At 39.9% G+C, this 22,474-nt stretch overlaps 2 protein-coding genes across 5 annotated transcripts in view; one reads left to right on the plus strand and one right to left on the minus strand.

Moving 5' to 3' along the window:
- Positions 1 to 15,042, minus strand: part of SHLD2 (shieldin complex subunit 2) — a 38,498-nt gene extending 23,456 nt beyond the window's left edge. For 2 of the 4 annotated variants that reach the window (XM_068140008.1, XM_068140005.1), the window contains exons 1-3: positions 14,354 to 14,751; positions 12,807 to 12,904; positions 12,148 to 12,205 (exon numbers count right to left, since the gene is read on the minus strand). The gene's annotated coding sequence lies outside the window, so the exon portion shown is untranslated. Of the gene's footprint in view, positions 1 to 8,795; positions 8,931 to 12,147; positions 12,206 to 12,806; positions 12,905 to 14,353; positions 14,752 to 14,886 lie in introns of those variants that run through there. The other 2 variants (XM_068140007.1, XM_068140006.1) reach the window with 2 other exon arrangements.
- Positions 15,043 to 15,212: 170 nt separating this feature from the next.
- The window catches only part of GLUD1 (glutamate dehydrogenase 1), a 29,693-nt gene continuing 22,431 nt past the window's right edge, over positions 15,213 to 22,474 (plus strand). Inside the window, exon 1 of the mRNA XM_068140009.1 lies at positions 15,213 to 15,758. Coding sequence (XP_067996110.1) covers positions 15,329 to 15,758 — 430 coding nt within the window. The 5' untranslated portion in view covers positions 15,213 to 15,328. The remainder of the gene's footprint in view (positions 15,759 to 22,474) is intronic.

Raw genomic sequence — 22,474 nt, forward strand, 5'->3', positions numbered from 1 at the left:
GAGATGGTTTTGAAAAGGTATCATTCATACATCTACTAAGGTGGGATAAATCAATCATCTATTAGTGTTATTAAAATGCCTTTCACCCTCAACTACAAGTGGATACGTCTGCAGTAGACATATCCATACTTCCTCTGACATTTGTCAGCCTCACTACAAGAAAATGAAGTTAAATGTTAGCATAAAAACCCAAACAAACCCCACCATACCAGCCACCCATGCACCCAAAGACGAGCATAGAAGGCATTGCTAGAACAGGATGTGTTCCAAAGCAGTGCAAAACTAGAAACCACAGAATCCGCTCCAGAAGCCAGATGGCATACAAGGCCACAAGATCTCTTTAGATCTTTTAGGCTGAAGCAGGACTTCATTTACTTGCTCGCTGTTCATGTAAAACCTCGCCGGAAGAGCAAATACTTAACTTTCCTGTAAACAGAAACAACAATAAGTATCTTTTTAAAAGCTTGAACCTATGGCATGAGCCCTCATCTATTTTTTCCCCACCCTGTGCCACATTCTGCATATTATGTTTCTGTAGTATGCAGCTACACTCTCTACGTGGTATTAGTGCATCTTTGTGACGTTTGAAGTAATTGGCGAACCAATATATTAAATAGCTGATCTTGATACTAATGCCTTAGAAAAGTCAAAGCTGGCTTCACACAAAACCTATGCAAGTCTGACATCTCAAAAGGAAAGTTCATAATGAGTATTGCATTTTCACTAAACCCCTTGACAGATTAACTACGTAACAGTGCTGTTCTTGAAAACAAAGATATTTCAGGATCTTCCTACTGCACCCAATACACACTCCCAAGAACTTGCTTCAGCCTTAACAACTGAAAAACATATGCTCTTCTGTATGGAAGTTGAGAGGTTTAAGAGTTTTTCAGGCTTGGTCTAAGTTGGCTTTGTACAACAATGTACTAGGAAGATCACAGATGATCTCTGCACACTCACTTGTTGTGGCTACAGAGGAAACAGACCTACCAGCTTTAATGAACTGTATGAACATCAGTCAAGAAAACGCTCTTTCACATCCATCACGGCTAAAAAAAAGCTGTTACTTCACTAGAGCACTGAAGAAAAGTCAACTTAAATATTTCAGAGCATTTTATGTTAGTGAAAATTACAACAAAACTTTTGGAAACAAAGCAAGTTTAAGTGTCCTTTAGCATTTACCTAACAAAAAAATAAGATAGGACACAAAGGAAATAAGCTTTACCTTTACATTTCAATGGTTTAGATAGACATTAGTTTAGCAAACTGGTTAAGCTTTAACAGAGAACAGGTGACACTGAATAACTATCAACACAGCTGATTGAGCCAAAGGTGCCTTCTAGATGCAGATGCCCTTATTTCAAAGGGACAGCAGCAGTGCACTTAGACAAGTTATTCAATACAACCAGTAGATCAATTACTATCCTACAATCCTCATAATTAAATTAAATTTGTATGGCCTGTATATACATCAATCCTTTCCCATGGTAATTCAGCTGTCTGAAAACACCTCGAGCAAAATAAAAAAACACCCAAGGTATGGTGTTAAACAGCAGAGGGAGATCCAAGATGATTTTTAAGTCACAGTGCAGAGCACTAGCATACAGCAGCATAACCACTGATAAAAACCTTACTGCACTTATGTTCTCAATAAAGATACATAATCTTTTTCACCACTTAGGTTAAAGGAAACACTTTGATTTTCTGTACCACAGTAACATGACTATTGCTGTGTACTTTCACTCAATTTCCTTTAATTAATGGCTTTTACAAAGAGTTTATTACCTGCAGTACTACATAGTCCTCACTTCTAAGGTATATAATGCTAAGGGGTTGTGAACAGCCCTATCTGCCTAACTCATTGCTGATCCGAATAGTTCTCAACACCAATTATTTTCCCCTCACCATTTTAATACATGGGAATATTCTGCCCACCTTAACTCTTCTATCAAGTGCTGTCCAGGGAAGTATACAGAGACTTAACATGCTCACACACACACTAGCAACCCACTTGGCAGAAAGTACCTTTCTTCAGAGAGAAGCTGCTACTCTGCATGATCAATCTTACCACCAAACACTGTTGACAAAAAAACACTACCAAAAAAAATATGAGGAAATCAATTAAATTGAGTCATGTAACTTCTAAACTTCCTGAAGTATAAAGTGTTAAGGATGGAAACTAAAGAAGTTAATCTACTTCCCCATTTGGCTTCAATACAGAAGCTGCTCAAAGCTGAAGTAAAAATTGCCTCTGAGTGTAATTCAGTAGATAGAGGGACTACTGGATTTAACAAATATTCACTTATGTACTTAACACTGTGTGCTGGGACTGTGATTCTATTTGCAAATACTTTTTTGTCTGAAAAGTGTTGGAAGTTCTGTGCTCAATGTTTACTAGGACAGAAACAACACAACTTATAGTGAACACAAAGCCAATATGGCTACTAGTGTCATTTTTAATCCACACAACCATGTGAGCTGCTATACAACGCTGAAGTTACAGTAGACTGCAGAAAATGTTTTAAAACATTGGTTGGAAGTTATAACATGGAACAGAAACAGCAGAGTCAATGCTAGAAATGTCTTAGTAAAGAAGAGTTCTGTTTAATGCCCAAATGAATAAATGAGTGTGGGGCTAAAGTAGCTCTGACTAATTTTAGGTAATTTGCCCTTATTCTTTGTCAGCTGAAATGCTTTTACAGAAAGACAGTTACAGCTACATAACTTGTGTGGTTCTTCAGCTTCATGTGCACACAGGTTAATTCTACCTTTTATAAAGCCCTAAAAGAGGGAAATTAGAGGTTAAAAATATCATTACTCTGTATATCCTCAGTTCCCCAAGGAAGTTGTTATCGATACCATATCAAGTTATTCTATGTATTCAGCTAATGATTTGAGCAACTCCAGATTTTACTTGCTCAGGATGTACATGAAATAGAAATAATTGAGCATGTAACAAGTAATGAGTTAGTATGCACTGGTTCTGTCCTTCCCATAAGTGTCACACTAAGACCCCTTTATATGAGCTTACTTTGACTTGAAAATGAGCAAATAAAGCAGAAACAAAACCTATTGAACATATGACCTGTTACCATTCTCCAGATATTAGTAACCTTTACAACTGACCAGAGAGAAAGGAATTTAAAAAGCAGTACAGTTTGTTTTATCTTAGGTAATGTTGAGTTACCTGACTTTAATAAAGAGTTATACTGATATTTACACTTTATCTTGCAACTAAAACTAACATAATACAAATTAATGGCAGTTGAGGAGCCAAGAGTTCATGACAAATATTAGAATGGAATATTGCAACATTTCATGTTGACTATTGGAAAACACTGGAGCAGAAGAAAAAAAATCAGATAAAAATACATAAAAACAAACTGCCAAGCTGCCGCATGTGTCAGCACAAATCTAAAAAGCAACAAATGAGGATGCAGTTTATGGTACAGAAATCAGGTTAAGAAAATAATTGAAGGGGTCTTCCCCAAAATAAAGACAGTATTCTTTCATTAAATACACCTGTGACAAGTGATAGCCAAAATATTAACACTGAAGACTTCTCAACACAATATATTGCACAATATATTATAAAATGCAGCTGCCAACAGAAAAGCTGTGCAGAAAACTGAACAGGCAGACCACATTGGGGGGGGGGAAGCAGTGCTGTATGAGTGCAAGGCTTTAATCTCAAAAAAAACCCAAGTAAAATATTTGATTTGATTAATCTGGGAAGAAAAACAGCCGAAGCAGGGTCCACGTAAAAGGTACTCCTCATTAAAAAAAAGCAGTTCAGAAAAGGTAACATCATAATGTATAAAAAAAATTAAGAACCTCAAGATATGATCACACAGTTAACTGTTTGATAAACAATGAAACTACTTAATGTTCCTCTCTGTTTGGTAAACAAAGGTATTTTACTCTACCAGCTCTCACAGAAGTTCTAATCCTAAATGGCAAACAGCTGTCACGTCCCTTCACCTATGCCTACGTCTTAAACTTGGGAAATCCTGTGTTTAGGATACAAGTACTTATATCTTAGATCTTGGTAATTTAAGACTGAAGCCCTGATCCTGAAAGCTATTCTATGCAGATACCATTTCCAAATACTATGGAAATGACATTGTTTAGTGGGCATCTCAGATTTTCACTGTGCATGTAAAAATGGAAAGGGGCTCTCTATCAACACCATTCTCCTCCACTAAGCAATGTCACATCATCTGTTCTGTACTGCTGTACAGAATGCTGGTGTTATGCATAATTTTTTCTCAGAGCCCACCCTCTTAAGAAAGCAGCATCATAAAATAAGACCATAAAACATGCCTTGACTTAAACTTATTAAAAAGCCCATCTCACTCTTGCAGACAGCATTTGTATTTTAGAAAGAGGTAATTAAATATTACTTTCAAAGAACAGGTTTTGAAGTATTCAGCCTCTCGTGTACAGTTAATCAAGGACCAAAGCTGTCCTCATTTAACTTATCTAGGGTTTACCACAGTATGTTAGAATGCAGTCTAGTTCCAGACTCCACAACAGAAATTTGCCACCATGCTTCATACTACTAGCAGTACTCATGACCATTCAAGAGTAGTCTAATCTCATTATACAGTGAAGGAAATCAATGACTTCGCAGGTCAAGAACCAAACATCAAGAGCAGTACTATTAGAAGTTAATCTTTAGAATGAGTAGTGCTTTCCAGGCATTGAATCAATAAGGAGTTTGATCTTCCTTGATTACTCTGCTGTAAGAACACAAGTCTCGTGCCTGATAAGTCAGAGCTCTGATACCTGGGGTTACACTGCTGTACACTGGAAGACTGGGAAGTAACTAAACTGCAATTTCTCTGCTCCGAACTGTTAAAATCAGCAGTCCATACAGTTAAAGATCTGATGAAGTCTTCTTAGCCCATCTCATCTCCAGATTTTATATTCTTTTATGACCTAAGATGGGAGAAGAAAAAGAGGAAAAAACCCCACCCAGTGTAGACAAAGCTCAAAGAATTCCATTGCTTGAGAGAAGCTGATTTGACATTTTCAGCAAAAAGGCACAATCTTATCAATGCTGGCACATACCCAAAGAACTAATTCCACTATCAATTTCCTTCACTGAGCAATTTCACCTTACTTAGCATTTCAGAGAGTTTTGTAACCAACTATAACCACAGGTCAAGTTATTTTACCTTCTCTTCACCCATCATCATCCAGGTGACTGAATGAAGACTTGCTTAAGACTTATTTTTTCAGATGTTAAGCACATGGTATAGAAATAACACATGCAATGCATTTGACACGTATCCTTTTATACAAGTCAGTGCATTAAAGCACCTTATGGAGGCAGCAATATTTATTTTTCCTAGAGAACTTGTTTATTTCTCTAAATTTTATGGATTCTTTTAACCCAACAGAATAAAAAAATCCTGTGTAGCTTTTTTCATTACTTTCAATATAAAGTAAACAAATTGTAGTTCCATTCAAGCTCACTCTTTCTGTTCTTTACAAGAAAGTAAATTCAATATGCTCTGATATAGGATAAACATACATGACAAGAAGTATTTTGCTTATCACTTACAAGACAATTAAGACTTCTTGGTATTTCTTGTGAAAACCCAAATTTGACAGGAAACTATCAGTCTATTAGTAAAGCAAATTCCATGAGATTCTCACTGAGAATAAATACTGTCCATGCTCTGAAATTTCTGACTTGTATTCATTCAGATATGAGGCCCATTTAAGCTTGCATATCCAGCTCAGTTCCAAGTGATACTTCATGTATTTGCCCTCCCCATACCTTTAATAAGCAGGGAATAAATATTTACCTGTTTTTCTTGAAACTGAGGCTAGGAAAGATTAAACTTACTTCAGCTCACACAGTAAGCTGGAAACAAGTAGAGAACTTAGAGTGAATCCTTCCCACTACCATTCCCCAAAGCATAATCCTTTGCCTTTTTGCTAAGTCACAAAACTATCCTTTTATCTCACCTTCTCATTTACCTATTGAGATTAACATTCATTGTTATAATATAGATCTCTGGCTATCCCATTTCTGTAGCTGATTTTTCTCTTCCTGTAATATAAAATGTATTGTTGTCCACAGTCAAATGTTTCTATTCTTTACTTGAGGTCCCAGGTGCTGACTTAAACCACCATAAAATATTCAAGTGATTCAGAATTGGCATGAACACAGGGCAAGTGGCATTACTTTTTTTTAATTCTTGAACCTCATACTGTTTGAAGGAGGTCTTCTCTTATTTAAATTAGTTGTGTGGGTAGATTTTGTACCATAAACTGTAATTTTAAAATGGATTACTTTGAAATTTAAGTCCTGAGGCAATGTACTATATTCTGATTTGACTTTAAGACTCATACTCTGGGAAAAAAAGGGGGATGGGAGTACAATGCCTACCCAAAGGTGGTGTTTTTTCCTTTTAGTTAACAGGCCCATTAATTTCTTTGACTTAAAATAACCTTCATGGAATTAGCCATGTAATAAACAAGAATAAATTAAACCTAAAACTAAATAACATTAATGGACTTGCACTCTGAGTTCCCTGGCAGGTGAGGCATGAATTACACAGAACAGTGAAGGAGACTGGCTTCCTTTCCCTTCCTTCTCCTCTATTACCTTGATGAACTATATTTGTCCTATTAGGAAGATGATAATTTCTGCTTACATAGCCCAATGTTACATTTATTTAACTGACAGTGCTCATGTAGACTTCAGATGAACATATAGCATACATACCATTCAAGAAAGATGATCTCTAACGCTAACTGAACAATCTGAAAGCATAGATTAGATTGACAGCTTTCCTTCACTGAATTGAAGACAAAACCACTAGCTTATCTGAACAAATGGTAAAATGAAACAAAAGAAATGAAGATAAGCTTTTGCAAATTTCACTATGATAATTGAGTCAGATGACAGCAATAACAATCATTCTAAAATGAGAAAATTGTTACCAATCACATACAAAGGCTTGACAGGTATTTCAAAATGATATTACCTTCAACCTGCTGACTTCCAAACAAGATAAAGTAGAACAGAAACTAAGGATTATCTTGCCAGGATTGACAAGAATACACAATAAATAATCAAGAAAACCTTAAACAGCACAAGAAGTTTGTCTTGTTAACTAAAACAAAATGGCTTATCTAAATCAGATTCCATAGCAGTGCTGAAGGTTTATGGCAGCAATTGCAAGCTATTATCAGCAGCCAGTATCCCTTGGTTGCTCCTCACACCTCTCAACACCACTGGACCCTCTCCAACCTTGCTCCTTTAAGTGTCCAGTGCTCCCAACCACAGCACCAAGTAATAATGACAGCATCAATGTCTCCAGAGGATATTCCAGGATACTGGAAGAGGTTGCCCAAGTAGGTAGTTGAGGCCCCATCCTTGGAGATATTCAGGGTCAGGCTTGACAGGGCTCCAGGCAACCTTATCTAATGGTGGATGTCCCTGCTGACTGCAGAGGGATTGGACTACATGACCTTTGGAGATCCCTTCCAAACCAAGCCATTCTATGATTTTATAGATTGTTTGTGCAGCTTTGTGTGGCACTGTATGGCTATACACTTAATTGCCATAGGGGCACCTACATATGTGATTTTAATTAACTCCAGCATTTCCATAGAAGGACATTATTAATAAACCAAGTCATTTAACTAGAAGACAGTCCAAGATGACTAGACAATGCTGAACTTCTTAAATACAGCATTCCCTAAAACTGTTCAAATGTGCTCAAAGTTTCTTAATTCATAGTGTGTTGGCAAATACCAGCCAATGTATTCACGGACTTTTTCAATAAACAATGCTGATTTAATTGTACCAAACTTGAGAAATCATTTTTAATTCCTTTGGATATGGCCTTTATCCACCAGCATCTTTCAAGAAGGAATAAGCAGTCAAACATGTTTTATCAGTATTTACTTCTATAACCAGTGCTACAAAGGGAAAGAGGATAAATCTGATTTTGTTAACAGAAATACAAACAAAAGCACTGCAGGAGACTAATATTCTCTAGTTCACAAGGGTTTTAATGTTTGTTATTTAAACAATATGCACTTGGTTTATGTCAACAACTTCTGATTGCCAGTTGAGTATTAAAGCAAGACATGATGGTGGGCAGACTATGAGGCTGCAAATTCCAGGCTCTTAAGATCTTAGGATAAGCCAGACAGTCAAGGCCACTAACAGTTGCAAAACCCGAGTTTCAAATGTAAATGTTATTTTCAAACAAGTCTTGGTTCACATCTAGCAAACTACACTTTCTGCTAGTAGCTGTTTTCTGTGTTGACTAAAACAGATCAATTCTCTTAAAAACCAAACCAACCCCACAACAAAATAACACAAACATACAATTTGCAGGAAATAAACTGAAGTACTAAATTAGTTCCCTCCTAACCCTATTTAAGGGAACAAAGCTCACATGCTCAGTGCATCTGTGACAGTTTTTATGCTTTGTATACACCTGTCACTTACCATAATTAAGTTTTTATATCAGCTGATGCCAAACATTTACCTGATGAGAATCTCAAATATTGGTCTGGTAACTGTATTATTCCCTCTTTTGTATTTTAAGTTAGAAATTAAAACAAACAAACAAAAAAAAACACAAAAAAACCCCAAACCAAAACCACCCACAAACACAAAAAAACCCAAGCCAATAAAGTCCACACCAAAACAAAACACAAAGCAAAAAGCAAAAGGTAAAGACTACTCCAAAGACAAAACAGATGCTTTGGTAGGTTTGCACTGATACAAGAACTGAGAACAGAAAAGTCTTGACATTGACCTGCAAAGGCTTCTACCACTTCATGGAGGGCCATGTTGACTGAAAGCTCACTGAAGTTAAATTAACTTGCTACCAACTTCATTAAGCTTCAGATCAGATCCATGTCTCAAGAGAAAGCTGTTTTGTCCTATCCACCTGAAAACCACAAGGGGCATTACAGGAACTAAGTGCTATAAAAATCAGATTTTATATTTCTCAATTATTCTATCTGGCAATGTCTATTAGTAATACAACAATAACAGTACCAAAACCACTGCACAAATGGGTTTTTTTTGCCAATCTGGAGACTGCCTAAAGAGATGAGTACCATATCTCCTGTATACATGAAAGCTTTTTATATCTTTGCTGTCACAGAGCTGAAGTAACCAGTTGGCAACCTCAGTCATCATGCACAGCAACAATATAAACAGATGGAGACAGACGGTCTTTAAAGCTGATAAACATAAGCAGCACCACTTTTCATGGCAATCAAAACTGTATTTACTCATGAGGTAGTTATCACAATTTATTCACTGACTTCTGCAGCAGAAATATGAACATTTTAAGAGGTCAGGAAACTACCCTCTGACAGATCCACTGAAATGTTGGTAGATAAGTCCACTTACTGGGGTCTTTAAGTACATTTCAGAGAATTAGGAACTCCTGTCAGATTTACATTCTGTAAAAAATAATTCTATTGCCAGAATTGTAGAACAAACCCAGTATCTTGTGGCAGAAGGTCTGGCAAAGTGAAAGACCTTAGGATTGCTTAAATAATAAATGTAATCGTTATTTTGCTCAGCTGTGGATTCTTTTTGTAGCAATACCTGAAGTACAGAAAACAACTTTCACTTTATATAAGCATTTCCTAAATAAAGTCCCTACCAGGCTAAACCTACCAACTTCCTAATTTTCTTGCAGACTTAAGAGTTTCACTCCCTAAAGTGCTACAGATCAGTAAAAAAGTTACTACTTGTATGTGAGCAAAATGTTATCATCTTATACTTCAACTGAGCAATCATGAAAATACTTACATTAATGCAAAGCATTAAATGTAAAGCAAAGTCAGTAAAAATCATGTTAAATAGTCAGATGACAGGTACCTAAGCATCTCAACTAATAACACAAAGTACTCAAAGTTTTGAAGTCTTCATCTCAAAACAATATGACCTATGTTAACTCTTCAACTCTGCAACAACACAAAAAGAACATCAGATTCACAGCATGTGCAAATCTGACTCCTGCAGCCTACCTGGAAACCCACCAAATGCAGGTTCCTTTGTATCAAAGAAAAGGGATCAAAAAGAAAACCTGACAGTCTCCTCTTCAGCTTTGGTATGGCTGAACATAGCTGAAGCTATTTATAAAGGAAAGAAAAATTCTCACAGACATCAGTTAAGGGTTAAAAGGTCTTTATCAGACTTCTAAATTCAGCTGGCTTTCCCTTTGTCTCTAAACCAACATCAAAGTATCAATACCTTATGCTGCCATTGAAATGCCTTTTTGTCAGTTTTAGTCTCCAGTTGTTTGTAAAGAGATGTCCAACACTAGTCAAGTGTTGATTTTGTAAAAATGTTTAGATAGGTCACAAATTAAAGTCATCTGGGATTCACCTAATTCAGGTGCTGCCTGTAATAGCACCTTACAAAGCCAGCCTCTAGGAACACTGTAAAGCCAGACAGTAGTGGCACACTTCTCATTTCATCCCTGCTGAATCATATCTTGGCTTGCTATAAGAAGGGAAGAATGTAACTAACAAAAATGGCACTTCAATTCAGATCTAACTGGTAAATAGAGCATGACAGCATTCACAAGTTTGGAATTAAATTTAGGGTCAGATTATGTTAGTAATTCCTCAGATTCTTTAGTCTGCAGTGTATTTCAAAAAATACATGTTTTTAAAGGACCACATGCTTTATCAGCATTTCCTCCATTATTCTGAAGTATTACTGTGGAGTCCTACATACTTGCTGCCTACTTGCATACTCTTTACTTAAACACAGGATTTCCCAGGAAAACATGAGTTAGTATTCAACACAGATTCATACCCTCCCATTCTCACAGTAACTATTATTCAATCATCCATCCACAAATCTGTTAACACAATTTTCCTTCAGCACCAGTTCAGGATAATACAACAGTTGCAGCTCTCAGCTATTTAGTTACACTACCAAGGTCAACAATAAAAGAATAGAGTATAACAAGCTTATTTTCTTAAATAAGCATTTTTTTGCAACTCCTGGTGAAATGAGGAAAAAGTGCTATTGCTCACATGGGCAATTCAAAGGGTAGTAAGAACTTGCTTTGACTTCCATGGTAATCTCAATTACCCTACTAGCCTAGAACCTCAGTTTTACCACTGCCACATTATTTCTGGAATGGCTAGGACTGCATTTGAATCAATTCTTTAAGCAAGGGCAGTTAAATGACAAATGCTTTATGATATGTTTGACAGCTTAAAATAAAAGTTACAGACACAATCAATTCCATTGCAAGGTACTTCAAAATCTGTTTCTTTTCCCAGAAGAGAATTTGTTTACCACAGAAAGTAATTCTTTTTCAACCCATTGTATGGATCAGCTTTTCTCTTAAGCGTTTTATCTAATGCATGTTGAGACTCTGGAGCCTCTGAACTGGAGGCAACCCCAGGGTTACCATGGATTCAAAAGTCCTTAGACAGAAAAAGGCCAGAGTTATTCAAAGCCTTGTGAGGATCTCTCCCAGCTTCTCTGATCACTCTTACATACTTTAGCGAGCTCGTAGGGAGACTGGGATGCAAACTACTGAGAAACTCCAGTGCCTAAGCTGAACCTAACTGATTTTCTAATTTCAATAAACATGTATTTTCCATTTATGACACCACTATTAATGATGTTAGACATAGGCAAAAGATTATCCTAGTTACCTACTTATTCTCAAATAGCTAATACTTTGGATAATATAATGGATAAAAGCAGAAAGAACAGGATTCTTATGTAGTATCACTTCAATTGAACTTAAAAGATTTGACACAAAACAAATTGGACTCCCTTTGCTATGAAATCAGTAATGTACACCCAAAAACTATGGACTGCTTCAGGAAGGCACGATGCAGTGCTTCTATTATATTACATATAATAGAAGCATCTTAGAAAAAATCAACTTGTCTCCATCTGTACTTGACAGATTTTAAATAGAACTTACACCAATGCATCATGTATGCACATCAAACAGAACCTTGTAGCAGAGTCCATGAAGTATACAGACAGTTCCTACCACACAGGTAGTTTCCTCTGTGAATAGCTCTCTTCAGATGCAGGCCTAAGACCAACATTCAACATGAAACTAACAAAGTTAGTGCACCTTCTAGTCCACTAACTAAGACAAGAATTACCTTTGAATCTGTCCAGGAGTTTTTCATTGATGCTACTCAAAGGTGAATCTTCTGCATGCTACACAAGAACAAAGACAATGTAGTTAATTTTTCATTACTGCAATTACCACTTTAACAGAATCACAGAATGGCTTAGGTCAGAAGTGAGATCATCCACTGCAACCTTCCCACCATGAGCAGGTACACCTCCCAGCAAGACTCAGCTGCTTAAGGTCTCTTCCAACCTGACCCTGAACACCCCCACCCAGAGTGGAGCACCCACAGCCTCCTTGGGCAACCTATTCCAGACTCCCACCACCCCACACTGAAGAACACTTTCATAGGATCTAGTCTAAGCCTTCTCTCCCTCAGCTTAAAACCATTCCCCCTTGTCCTATTGCTAGATGCCCTCATGAAAAGTCCCTCTCCAGCCTTCCTGCAGGATCCCTTTAGGTATAAGGCAGCCGCTATAAGGTACCCCTGGAGTTGTCTCTAGGCTGAGCACCCCAGCTCTCTCAGCCTATCCTCATAGCAGAGGTGTTCAAGTCCTTGGATCACTTTCATACCTGCTAGAACTCATTCAAAAGCAAAAGAACTTCAATTTCATCCAAAAAAACAGGTTTTGCTTAAAAGGCTTATCATACAAGAATACTAGACTGGGGTGCATGATGACTACTTACTCTTCTTGAATATCCTCAGGCAGTGCAGTTACTCTTGCCTGCAGACAGGGCTTGGTGAATAAAAATATGTTAGGGACCTGCTGAGGTTATCGAAGTTCCTGTCAAATAAATGCACAGACCATTTCATTTATTACAGTCTACAAAGGTCCCTAGTTATCTTTTCTTCTACAATAATTAAAAAATAAGACATTTAACATACTTATTTAGTTACTTAGCATACCAAAACCCCTCATTGAGTATTTTGCTGAAATTCAGCCTCATTTAGGAAAGAGGGCAGTTATGGTGCTGCTGTCAACTCCAAATACTATTGCATGACTACAGCCATGGAGAGATCCACTCTGTTCTCACACTGTCATGTCCTGGACTCAGTCTCAACTGCACTCCCAAATGTGCACTGAAAACATAACCATTGCATACATCTGATAATTGAGTAAAGCTCATAAATCAGAGATGCCACAGCTGAAGGCAGGACAGGAACTAAGCATGTTAACCTTATTTTGAGCTAAGTCCACACACTTGAGCAAACTAGCTAATCATTTTTTATTTAACCTTTGTGTCTGTGAAATGGTATTCTAATGAACAAGACAAAGGTGAACATACTTCACTGATAAGGACTGAGTGCCACAACACCTTCCATCACATTCTTTCCTACACATTTGCAAAAAATAAAGACTTGTACAGAGGCTAAGCTTTAGCCAATGAAAACTTGCAGGTAACAGAAATCACATGGTAGCTCAAAGCTGACACAACTAGAGAGAAGATATTGTGAATTCTGTGAATTAAATGTGACAACCATAACAGAATTTGTCTAGGAGGCACGTACAATATGGACAGAAAACCTTAGCAGTAGGTTTGTTTCTAAAGCCCTGTGGGAACATCCAAAGAAACTAGCCTAAAGAATAAGCTCTTTTCTTGCCTTTTCTTCATATCACTTATTTTCGAGCACCTTTGTTCCATAAAATTATAAATCATCCCCATTACAGACCAGAACCAACTTTATTAGTAGCTGTTATGCTGTTTCTCAGGAATCTCAGATTAGAGAAACATTAAATCAGGACAAAATTTGACTATCATTTGATTGCAAAGTTTATATGCATTAAGAGTCTGTGACTAAGGTGCCTACTGACAAATACGCACAACAGTTAAACCACTTTCCCACCAAGTCTTGCAGCACAGCCCTTGGATGTCTATAATGATTAAAGAACCCCATAAAGACACTGCCTGGTTATTCCTGTTCTAAGGGCATTAATCTCAAAACACCTCTATTTTCCAATTAGCAGCCCATCCAAGGGAGAAATCCTTTAGTTCTTCTAAAATGACGAACGTGCCACCTTCCACATTCTGAAAGCAGATCTTGTGCAGTTTAAAGCAATGTCCTTAGAGAAGTACTAAAAAGTCTGAGTTACATAAAACCCAACTGCCTTTAATGAACCAAGACCCAGTAAAAGGCAGTATGATAGTAACATAACCCCCACATAGATATGGCAGCTGTACAAGCAGCTTGAAGCTAAGTCCCATCTTGACAAGGCAGTCACTTAAACACGTACGGGTAAGATGTTTTTCTTCCCCAACAGGCTTCCTTCAAAAGGGGTCTTCACACAAACTGTGTTTTCCCTGAAGAATTTTTGTACCCTGCACTGTGTGGAAGTCCCCTTCTATTTGTCCACGCGTGAAAGAAGACCGTGCTTTTCACCCAACTGTGCCAGGTCACGCCTCCCTCGCCTAGAGCACTCCTGTTCCTGCTCGGAGCACGGCAAAGGCATTAGAAGCCGACTAGAGGCCCACACTTGTACTTTAACGAAGGCTACTTGCCCCGGGTCCTTCACCGGCAACGGCGGTGAAGAACGCAAGACGAGGAACGCCTCATCATGGGAGCCAAACCCCAGCAGGCCCCGCCACAGCGGCCGTTAACGGCCACCCAGCACAACAGGAGGCCTCCAACGGTACGCGCGAGCCACACGCCCAGAGGGACCCGCAGCACGCCCAGAAGAAACGCAAGGGAAACGGTGGGGGCGGGAAGCAGCAGTGGGACGGATCGGCCCACTACGCGCTGGGCCGTCCCTACCCGCTGACAACCTACCGAAGCCCGTGAGGGAGCGGCCGCCAGCGCCCGCCTCTGCCCTCAGACTGCAGGCGCAGAGCCACACAGGCAGCCCTTCCAGCAGTTCCGACTTTGTAGGGAGGCGCCGGCTGGGAGTCTCAGTGCCTCAGCGCGCATGTTCGACACGCCCCCTCAGTCCTGCCCATAGCGAGACTCCCGGCCGCCGCGCCCCCTTCCCCTCCGCGAATCCCACCGGGGGCGGGCCGGAGAGGAAGGGGCGCAGGCGCAGTGGGGAGGCGCGGCGTGTTCCTGCCCTCTCCGCGCCCCCTCCCCTCCCCCCCCCCCCCCCCCTTGTCCCTCCACCTTCGGGGCCGTTTAAAGGCGGCGGTGGCGCCCCGCGCCTGTTCTGGAAGCAGAGCCGCGCCCGGGCCCGTTCCGTTACCCCTCTGCTCGTGCAGCGGAAGCGCCGGCGGCCGCCGCCATGTACCGCTACTTGGGGGAGTTACTGGCGTCCCGCCTGGCCGCCGGATCGGTGTTGGCGGGCGCGGAGCCGGGCGGGCCGGCAGCGGCAGCCGGAGGCGCAGTAGTGGCGGCATGGGGCAGAGGCCGGTGCCCGCGGCGACACTACTGCGAAGCGGCGAAGAAAGAGGACGACCCCAACTTTTTCAAGATGGTGGAGGGGTTCTTCGACCGCGGCGCCAGCATTGTGGAGGACAAGCTGGTGGAGGGGCTGCGCACCCGCGAGAGCATGGACGAGCGGCGCCACCGCGTCCGTGGCATCCTCCGCATCATCAAGCCTTGCAACCATGTGCTCAGCGTCTCCTTCCCTATCAAGCGTGACAACGGCGAGTGGGAGGTGATCGAGGGCTACCGGGCCCAGCACAGCCAGCATCGCACCCCCTGCAAGGGAGGTGAGACCCGCCGTCCCCCCACACACCCTCCCTCCCAGTGCCTGGGCCTGCGGAGGACCGGGCTGTCGGGCTCGCAGTGGCGCTGCCCTGCCCTGCCCTTCCCTCGCCCTGCCCGGCCGTCATTCTGTTCCCGCGGGGCGGCCGCTTCCCGCGCCCCGAGGTACTGGAGGCGCGACACTTGGCTCCCCGCTGTCCCACTGGACAGGGACCGGTAATGGCCGTTGCGGTGAGGACAGGCATCAGCCTCCTTCTGTCACCTGCAGTATCTGATACCCGAAGGGACGGCAGGGGCAGGGCGGTTCCCACACAGCCCTTCAGCGATCTGCCACCCAGGCTCCCCAGGAGTGACCAGGGTGTGAGGTCTCACGACCTTCGCCGTAGACACCACTGGTCTGGTGTCAGGCAAGGCAGAGGGTATGAGGGCAGTCCGTGCAATTAGTCGGTGTGAGTCAATACTCAGTAGTGTGTATTGGAAAACGTGGAAACTTCACGCCTGAAGTCTCTGTTCGTGAACTGAGAGCTGGAGAAGCAGTCCTTTAACACGCTGCCTGCTGTGTTCATGAGACTCAAATGTTCCCCCAGAAAACGTCAGTAGAGAAAAACAACTTTTCTCAGTTAGCAGCTGGATACACAACAAGAGCCAGAAAGTGAGTTTTAGAGGGAAAGCTGTATTGGCATAGGTGAGACCAAAGGCATACCTGTGCAAAGGGACCCGGGAGGGTGAATCCTGCTGGAACTGAGCAAAGCTCAGCTCACGTGGGATCCACTTAGATCTCAGAGGAATCAGACTCCCTTTTAGTTCGGGATAGATGGCATTTCCTTGAAAAACAAAACCAGATGTCATTCAGTGTAATTTATTCAGGAACTCTGTGGAAAGTTAAGTATTGGAGACTCGGGACTGTTTCCCAAACCAGAGTTCCTACGGTCTGTAGATACATTTAATTTTCTTCAGTGTAGAACAGTTTTATGGTAAATAATGGTTGCAGAAAGCAAAGTTTTCTCTGTATTTTCTTATCAGTGAAGATCTCTGTCTTCAAGAATAGTGGGAAGGGTCTTCTTGATAATCAGTTCAGCTAATGTGAATGCGTGCCATGGGGATTCTTCTCTTTGTAGCACAAGTATTCAGTTCCTGTTACTGTAGTTTCTAACTTTCAAAAATCAAATTACGTAGTGAGTGTCCTGTGACATGCTTAATTCTTACTCAAAAGAGGCTAGTTTAGGTGGTGATGACTTGGAAGAAGACTTCATGGGGATCAGACTCGGTTGTAGCTGAAGTTGGGTGTGGCTGAATCTTACCGTTTGTGGAGCTACTGTTTCTCTGCTGTTACCATAATTTCTTTTATAACACTTGATTACCTGCTGTTCTGTAACTTCTCTGATTAAGTTACTTTTTGCTGCTGCTTATAAAAAATCCTGTTCTGTACAGCCTGTGTTATCTGTAAGATCCCTGTTTGCATGACAAAATACGATTCAGTGGCAAATGAAGTAACAAGATAGTATTTAATATATAGATAACTTCTAGTATTTGACATTAGTATTGCTCAGAACAAAGGGAATTAAGGTACTGACAACAAAAAATTATAAAATACTCTGTATATGAACAAAAAACCACCAAGTGATCGGATACCTCCTGTTCCAATGCTTACGTTTCTAAATCCTCAATACTTGATTGGCAGTAGCATTTATTATGCATATCTGCATTGTCACTAGAGCAAACACTAGAGCATTTAGGAAAAGTTACAACCGCAAGACAGTTGGAAATGACAGCTAAGGGAAATACTAAGTCTCAGTAGTTTGTCCTTTTCTTCCTCCCTCCCCACACTCTGTAGGTTTAGGGAAGGAATTGCAAATAATATTTCCTTTCTACTCTTTTTAGTGTACTTATAAATGGATTTCACCTTCTAATGCTCTCTAGGAACTTGCTCACTATCAGATGACATCTCTGGCTTTACAGTAAATTTAAATGGGACATGTGATAAGTGTAGATCAAGTGCTTGAAACCTGCTGTGTAAAAAATGGTGAGAGGAAGTAGAACATTCTTGCTTAAATTGAAGAGAAAAGGAGTGATAAAGATTTATGCATTTATGGTACATTTAATCCACCTGGTATGCACCAACTTGAGCTTTTGTCTAGAAGTGTTTTTTAAACTAGAATCCCCATAGATTCCACAGGAAAAAAAACACCACTTTTTTTTTTGTATGGAATAGAAGAAATTGCTGAGGTGAGTATCCTACATAATGCCCTGAGTCTGGTGCAAGTAATTCACACTAGCAAGAAAGAGCAAGGGACATAAAGCCACATTTTAAAAGAAGGGGTGAAGCTTGCAGAGCAGTAGGAGGAACACTGTTTTCAGATCTGTTCAGATACAGAATTGTGAACTTTACTTTCGCAGTTACTGAAAAGTAAAGTTTGATAAAATGAAGATGTATATTGATACTAAGAAGGGTAAAGTGTTTGCTGATGACTAGATACTGCTAGCAAGTAGGCACGCTTTATCATTTCTGTCATTCTTTTAAGAAGTATTACATTTAAGATGTTTATCTCTTGTATTTCTGAGGTTTACATAAACTGAAGGATAAGGGGTGCTGTTTAGGGACTATTAAGTATTGTTCTGTACACACATTAGACAACTGATCGAAATGTACATTAAGATTCAAGTATGGAATGCAGGGTAACATGTTTTTAGGTTTTTTGAAGGCCTTTAATTTCCTCATTTCCTTTGTACATCCCTATCAAAACACTTCATTAATGAATGTATGTTACCTCTATATAACCTGTTGTTTAGAAGGTCATTTATATGCTTAACCATGAACTAATGAATTTGTACTGTAAATCGATTTTTACAATCTTGATTTAAATGTTCTAAACCTGGAGACAGTCTAATAACCCAACAGAGTAATTCAGAACTAAATAAACATTTGAACTATCTGCACCTTCTGTTTCTACTAAATGTTTGTAGCTTAACATTATAACAGGTAGAGTATATTTCTTCTGACACAGACATCAATTTCAATTTATTTTCTGGCTTGTTCTCCTCTGGGATGAAACTACGACCCCTGCTTAGTAGTCCATCCCAAATCTGGAAAGTGTCAAATTTCATAACGTGAGGTTGATCTTTATGAAGCAGGTTTAAATCTGATACATAATGCAGATGATACTTGCTGGTAGGCATGTGGCAGTTCCTTGACCAGTAGTCCTTCTGTGCTGCCTTCTCTACTGGCTCTTCCATTGCTGCAATTAGAAATAACTCGGTGGAGTGAATGCCAGAAGAGGCCTGCTTTGAAAATAAGGCTTCTGACTGGATGAATGACTGGCCTGGTATAGTCTGGCAATGGCAGACCACATGGGTTGGGCTGAGTGAGGACAAATTTAAGATCAGTCACACATTGTTTGCATAGGCAAACTTACGCCTTGGTGACAAACTTGACTGTCAAGAAGTGTGATGCTCTTAATACCCTAAGTATCTAAATCACAATTAATAGGAACAGGAAGTTATTTAATGGCTTGGGTTCTCTATCTCCTCCCAAAATAGGTGTAAAAACACAAGTCAGCTTGATTGTGATGGACAGTTATCACTACAGGGTAGTGCTGCTGATTCTTCTTTGGGTCAAGAAAAGTGCTTTTCAGGAAAATATAGCACTAGGTACTGAAACATGCTTTCTTTTCAGTTTAAAACTTATGGTGGTTTTTCCACCTCATTGAGAGAACCCAGAAATAACATTTCTTGTTGCATCTTGTGGCACTTGACTATTTAATTGTGTAGAAATTAATCCATCACTCTACTTGGAAGGTTGCAATCCTTTGCAGCTCAGAAAAGGTAGGGATCCTTGTGGTGTGCTTCTTCTGTGCTTTAGGAATCTTTACAGAATTATCATGAATATACCTATTTAAGTGGTAGGTCTGACAGTATGCCAAAGACACAAGTTCAGGTTTTAAAGACTTTTCTGCAGTGTAGCTCTTAGCCAGAAAGGAAAATTTAGTTAAATGCCTCCTCGTCCCACTGAGAACATGTAGAGAGGTGATTTTCTTGTGAGTTGGAATTGCTTATGATCCAAATTTAGTATTTATACTGATGGACTGATGCTGTGTGGTAGCTGAAGTAATACTGTTGGTCAGATCACTCTTTCCTTCTTTCCTTTGCTTATGCAGTGATTTGCACGCTAGTGGCCAGCACTAACAGGAAGCCACAGCTGCTTTTGTTCACTGCACTAACAGCTGCCTGAAGAACTAAAATGAACCAAAGAGGGTACAGGAAGTGAGATGGCTGAATACAGACGGCTTTACTGAAAAGTACTCTGGCAGATCCTATTTAAAATACTGGATCTTTGGAAATTATTTTATCAGGTTCTAGTAAACACTGGTTAAGCTGCTATTTCATGTGGTTGCTGATTAGTAGGTCAGTTTCAGAAAATGGAACAAGTTTCCTGACTTCCTACCTGCTTAGTAGTATGGAAATTATTCCGTCTTTGTTAGGCAACATTTACTGCAAGGATAAAGCTATTAAGTGGTTTAAAACTTTTTAAAGCCTTTTCATTTTAACAGATTGTGCAACAGGTCGATTATCAATGAAATCAAATTAATCAGCTGGAAAGCAGCCTTACCTTCTGCTTATGCTCACCCAAACTGCCTCAACCAAGTCTCAGCTGCATCCCTAGTTCAGAAGGGTTTTGAAACCATCTTTAGTTCAGACAAGATTTAGTCTAATTTTCACTTACATAGGAAATTTGAGAAATTCTGTTACATGAAGATTACTTCAAGTTCTGTATCTGTATATAAACATAGATGATTCTTACTTTATTTACTCAGTTGATTTAGAGGTGAATTACTGTGATTTCCTGGGTGATGCTGCCTTGGTTGGATAGTAGAAAGGGCTATTTTGCATTACAGAACTTTACTGTCTTTTGGGTTTGGCTGTTTTTGCTCTGCCTATCTCAGGATTTGTCCTTGTCACTTGTCTCACAAGTTCACGCCACTGAGTTTCTTGCTGCAGAAGGTGACATTTATTAATGCTACCCTTGCCACACTTTTCCAACTGCATATCTCCATGCCCAGTCACCAAATAGTCTCTGTTGTATACATGTTGTCTAAAATATATACATACATCATAATGGTAAAGTTACTTTCAGAAAAAAAAGCTTTACATGTAAGAATTGGATCAGCACAACCCGACATACTGTCTTTGCTATTGTGGTATTGTTTATTTCCCTTTGTAAATGGGGAAGTAAGAAGTCCTTATATGAGGTATCTTCACTTCAACAAAGCTCTGTTTATCCTGGGTTTGCTCTTTTAAGTCATGCGTGGATAAAAGTTTTACCTTTGGCCAGGGGTCCTGGAGGGTAAGACATGGAAGTGAACCCTAAGAGACCATGCAACAAATGAAACTATAACATAGAACCTGAAATAAACCATGGCAACTACGCTGGCTTCAAATGAATATGAGAGTTTTACAGGGAAAAAAAGCAATATGTGATAACAATATGTGCAGTGTTAGAGCTAAAGATTTTAAGAGTGCTTTAATTTCACAGGTTTCTCTCCTCTTATTGTAGCTTACCTAACCTGACAATTAGTACAACAGCGGGTTTATATTTAAATTGCAAACTGGGGAGAAAAGAACTAAGGAATGGACATCCTGTCCTTTTGCTGTCTTTAATAAACTGGTTGCAATTCTCAGTGACCCAGATCAGTTTTGTCTTTTTACCTCTGCTACTCTTGTACAGAAGGCTATAGCTTGCTCTCCTGGCTATGAATCTTTTCAGTCTCAGCTTTTTAATATAATCAGCTTGTACCATTTGTGCAGTAACTGGCTTTGTCCTTGATCATAGTTATTTTCCCTTGCTACTGTTAGCTCCTTGCCTATTTATAGAGACATCATACCTCTCTCAGCATTGGGCTTTCTGGATAAACGTGTTGGAGGGGGTGAGGAGGGGAATCTCCTGTGTGATAGTTTCCCTCCTGTTCTCTGGGTCATCCTAGGAGGTAATCTTTGTTGATGAATTGTAACAAGTCCATTTTCTAAGGAAATAATCTCTTAGAAGAGCATGGAATTTCCCTGCTTCATGTCATCACTGTAGTGGCATATTGTTTTGTGGCTGCCGTGGTACTTGGACTAGCCAAGGCCAACTCTTGTGTTATTTCCACACTCTGTACACCCATGAGTGTGGTATTAATATCTATTTACATAGAAACACTGTTACTACATCTCTCTGCATCAGCCCTTACTACTACAGTGTTGAGTGCAGTTTACAATGAGAAACCTAATCCTTTAGGTAAAGGTGAGGTAGTTGGGTAGGTGAGACTCTTACCTCATAGCCATATCCGAAGTGCATAAATTCAGATGATATGTGCATGTAAAACACAAGGTCTTACTAATGCACTGCACGTTATTTTTCTGTTAGAGAATATTTTTGGCTTATGTCTGCAATGGAATGAAATAAGTATATTTCAAGTACAAGTACAACTCATTAAATATATGCAAGAAGTGGCATACTGAAGTATTTTGAATACCTTATGGTCACTTGTAGCTAAATCAGAACGGTGGGATTTATCCACAGGAGAATGTCTTTCCTTCTGCAGGTTGTAGCTGGCTAATGCTACATGGGGAAAAAAATAAATGTTTTTATCGCCTGCCTTGGCAGTTAGTGAATTGAATTTAGGACTAAGTAGTTCTTCTTACTGGTTGGTGGACAATATTCCTGTTTTCTAGCACTGAATTACTC

Source organism: Melanerpes formicivorus, unplaced genomic scaffold, assembly GCF_026170545.1.
Source record: "Melanerpes formicivorus ecotype bairdi unplaced genomic scaffold, bMelFor1.0.p_v2 SCAF_6, whole genome shotgun sequence".
Taxonomy (NCBI): Eukaryota; Metazoa; Chordata; class Aves; order Piciformes; family Picidae; genus Melanerpes; species Melanerpes formicivorus.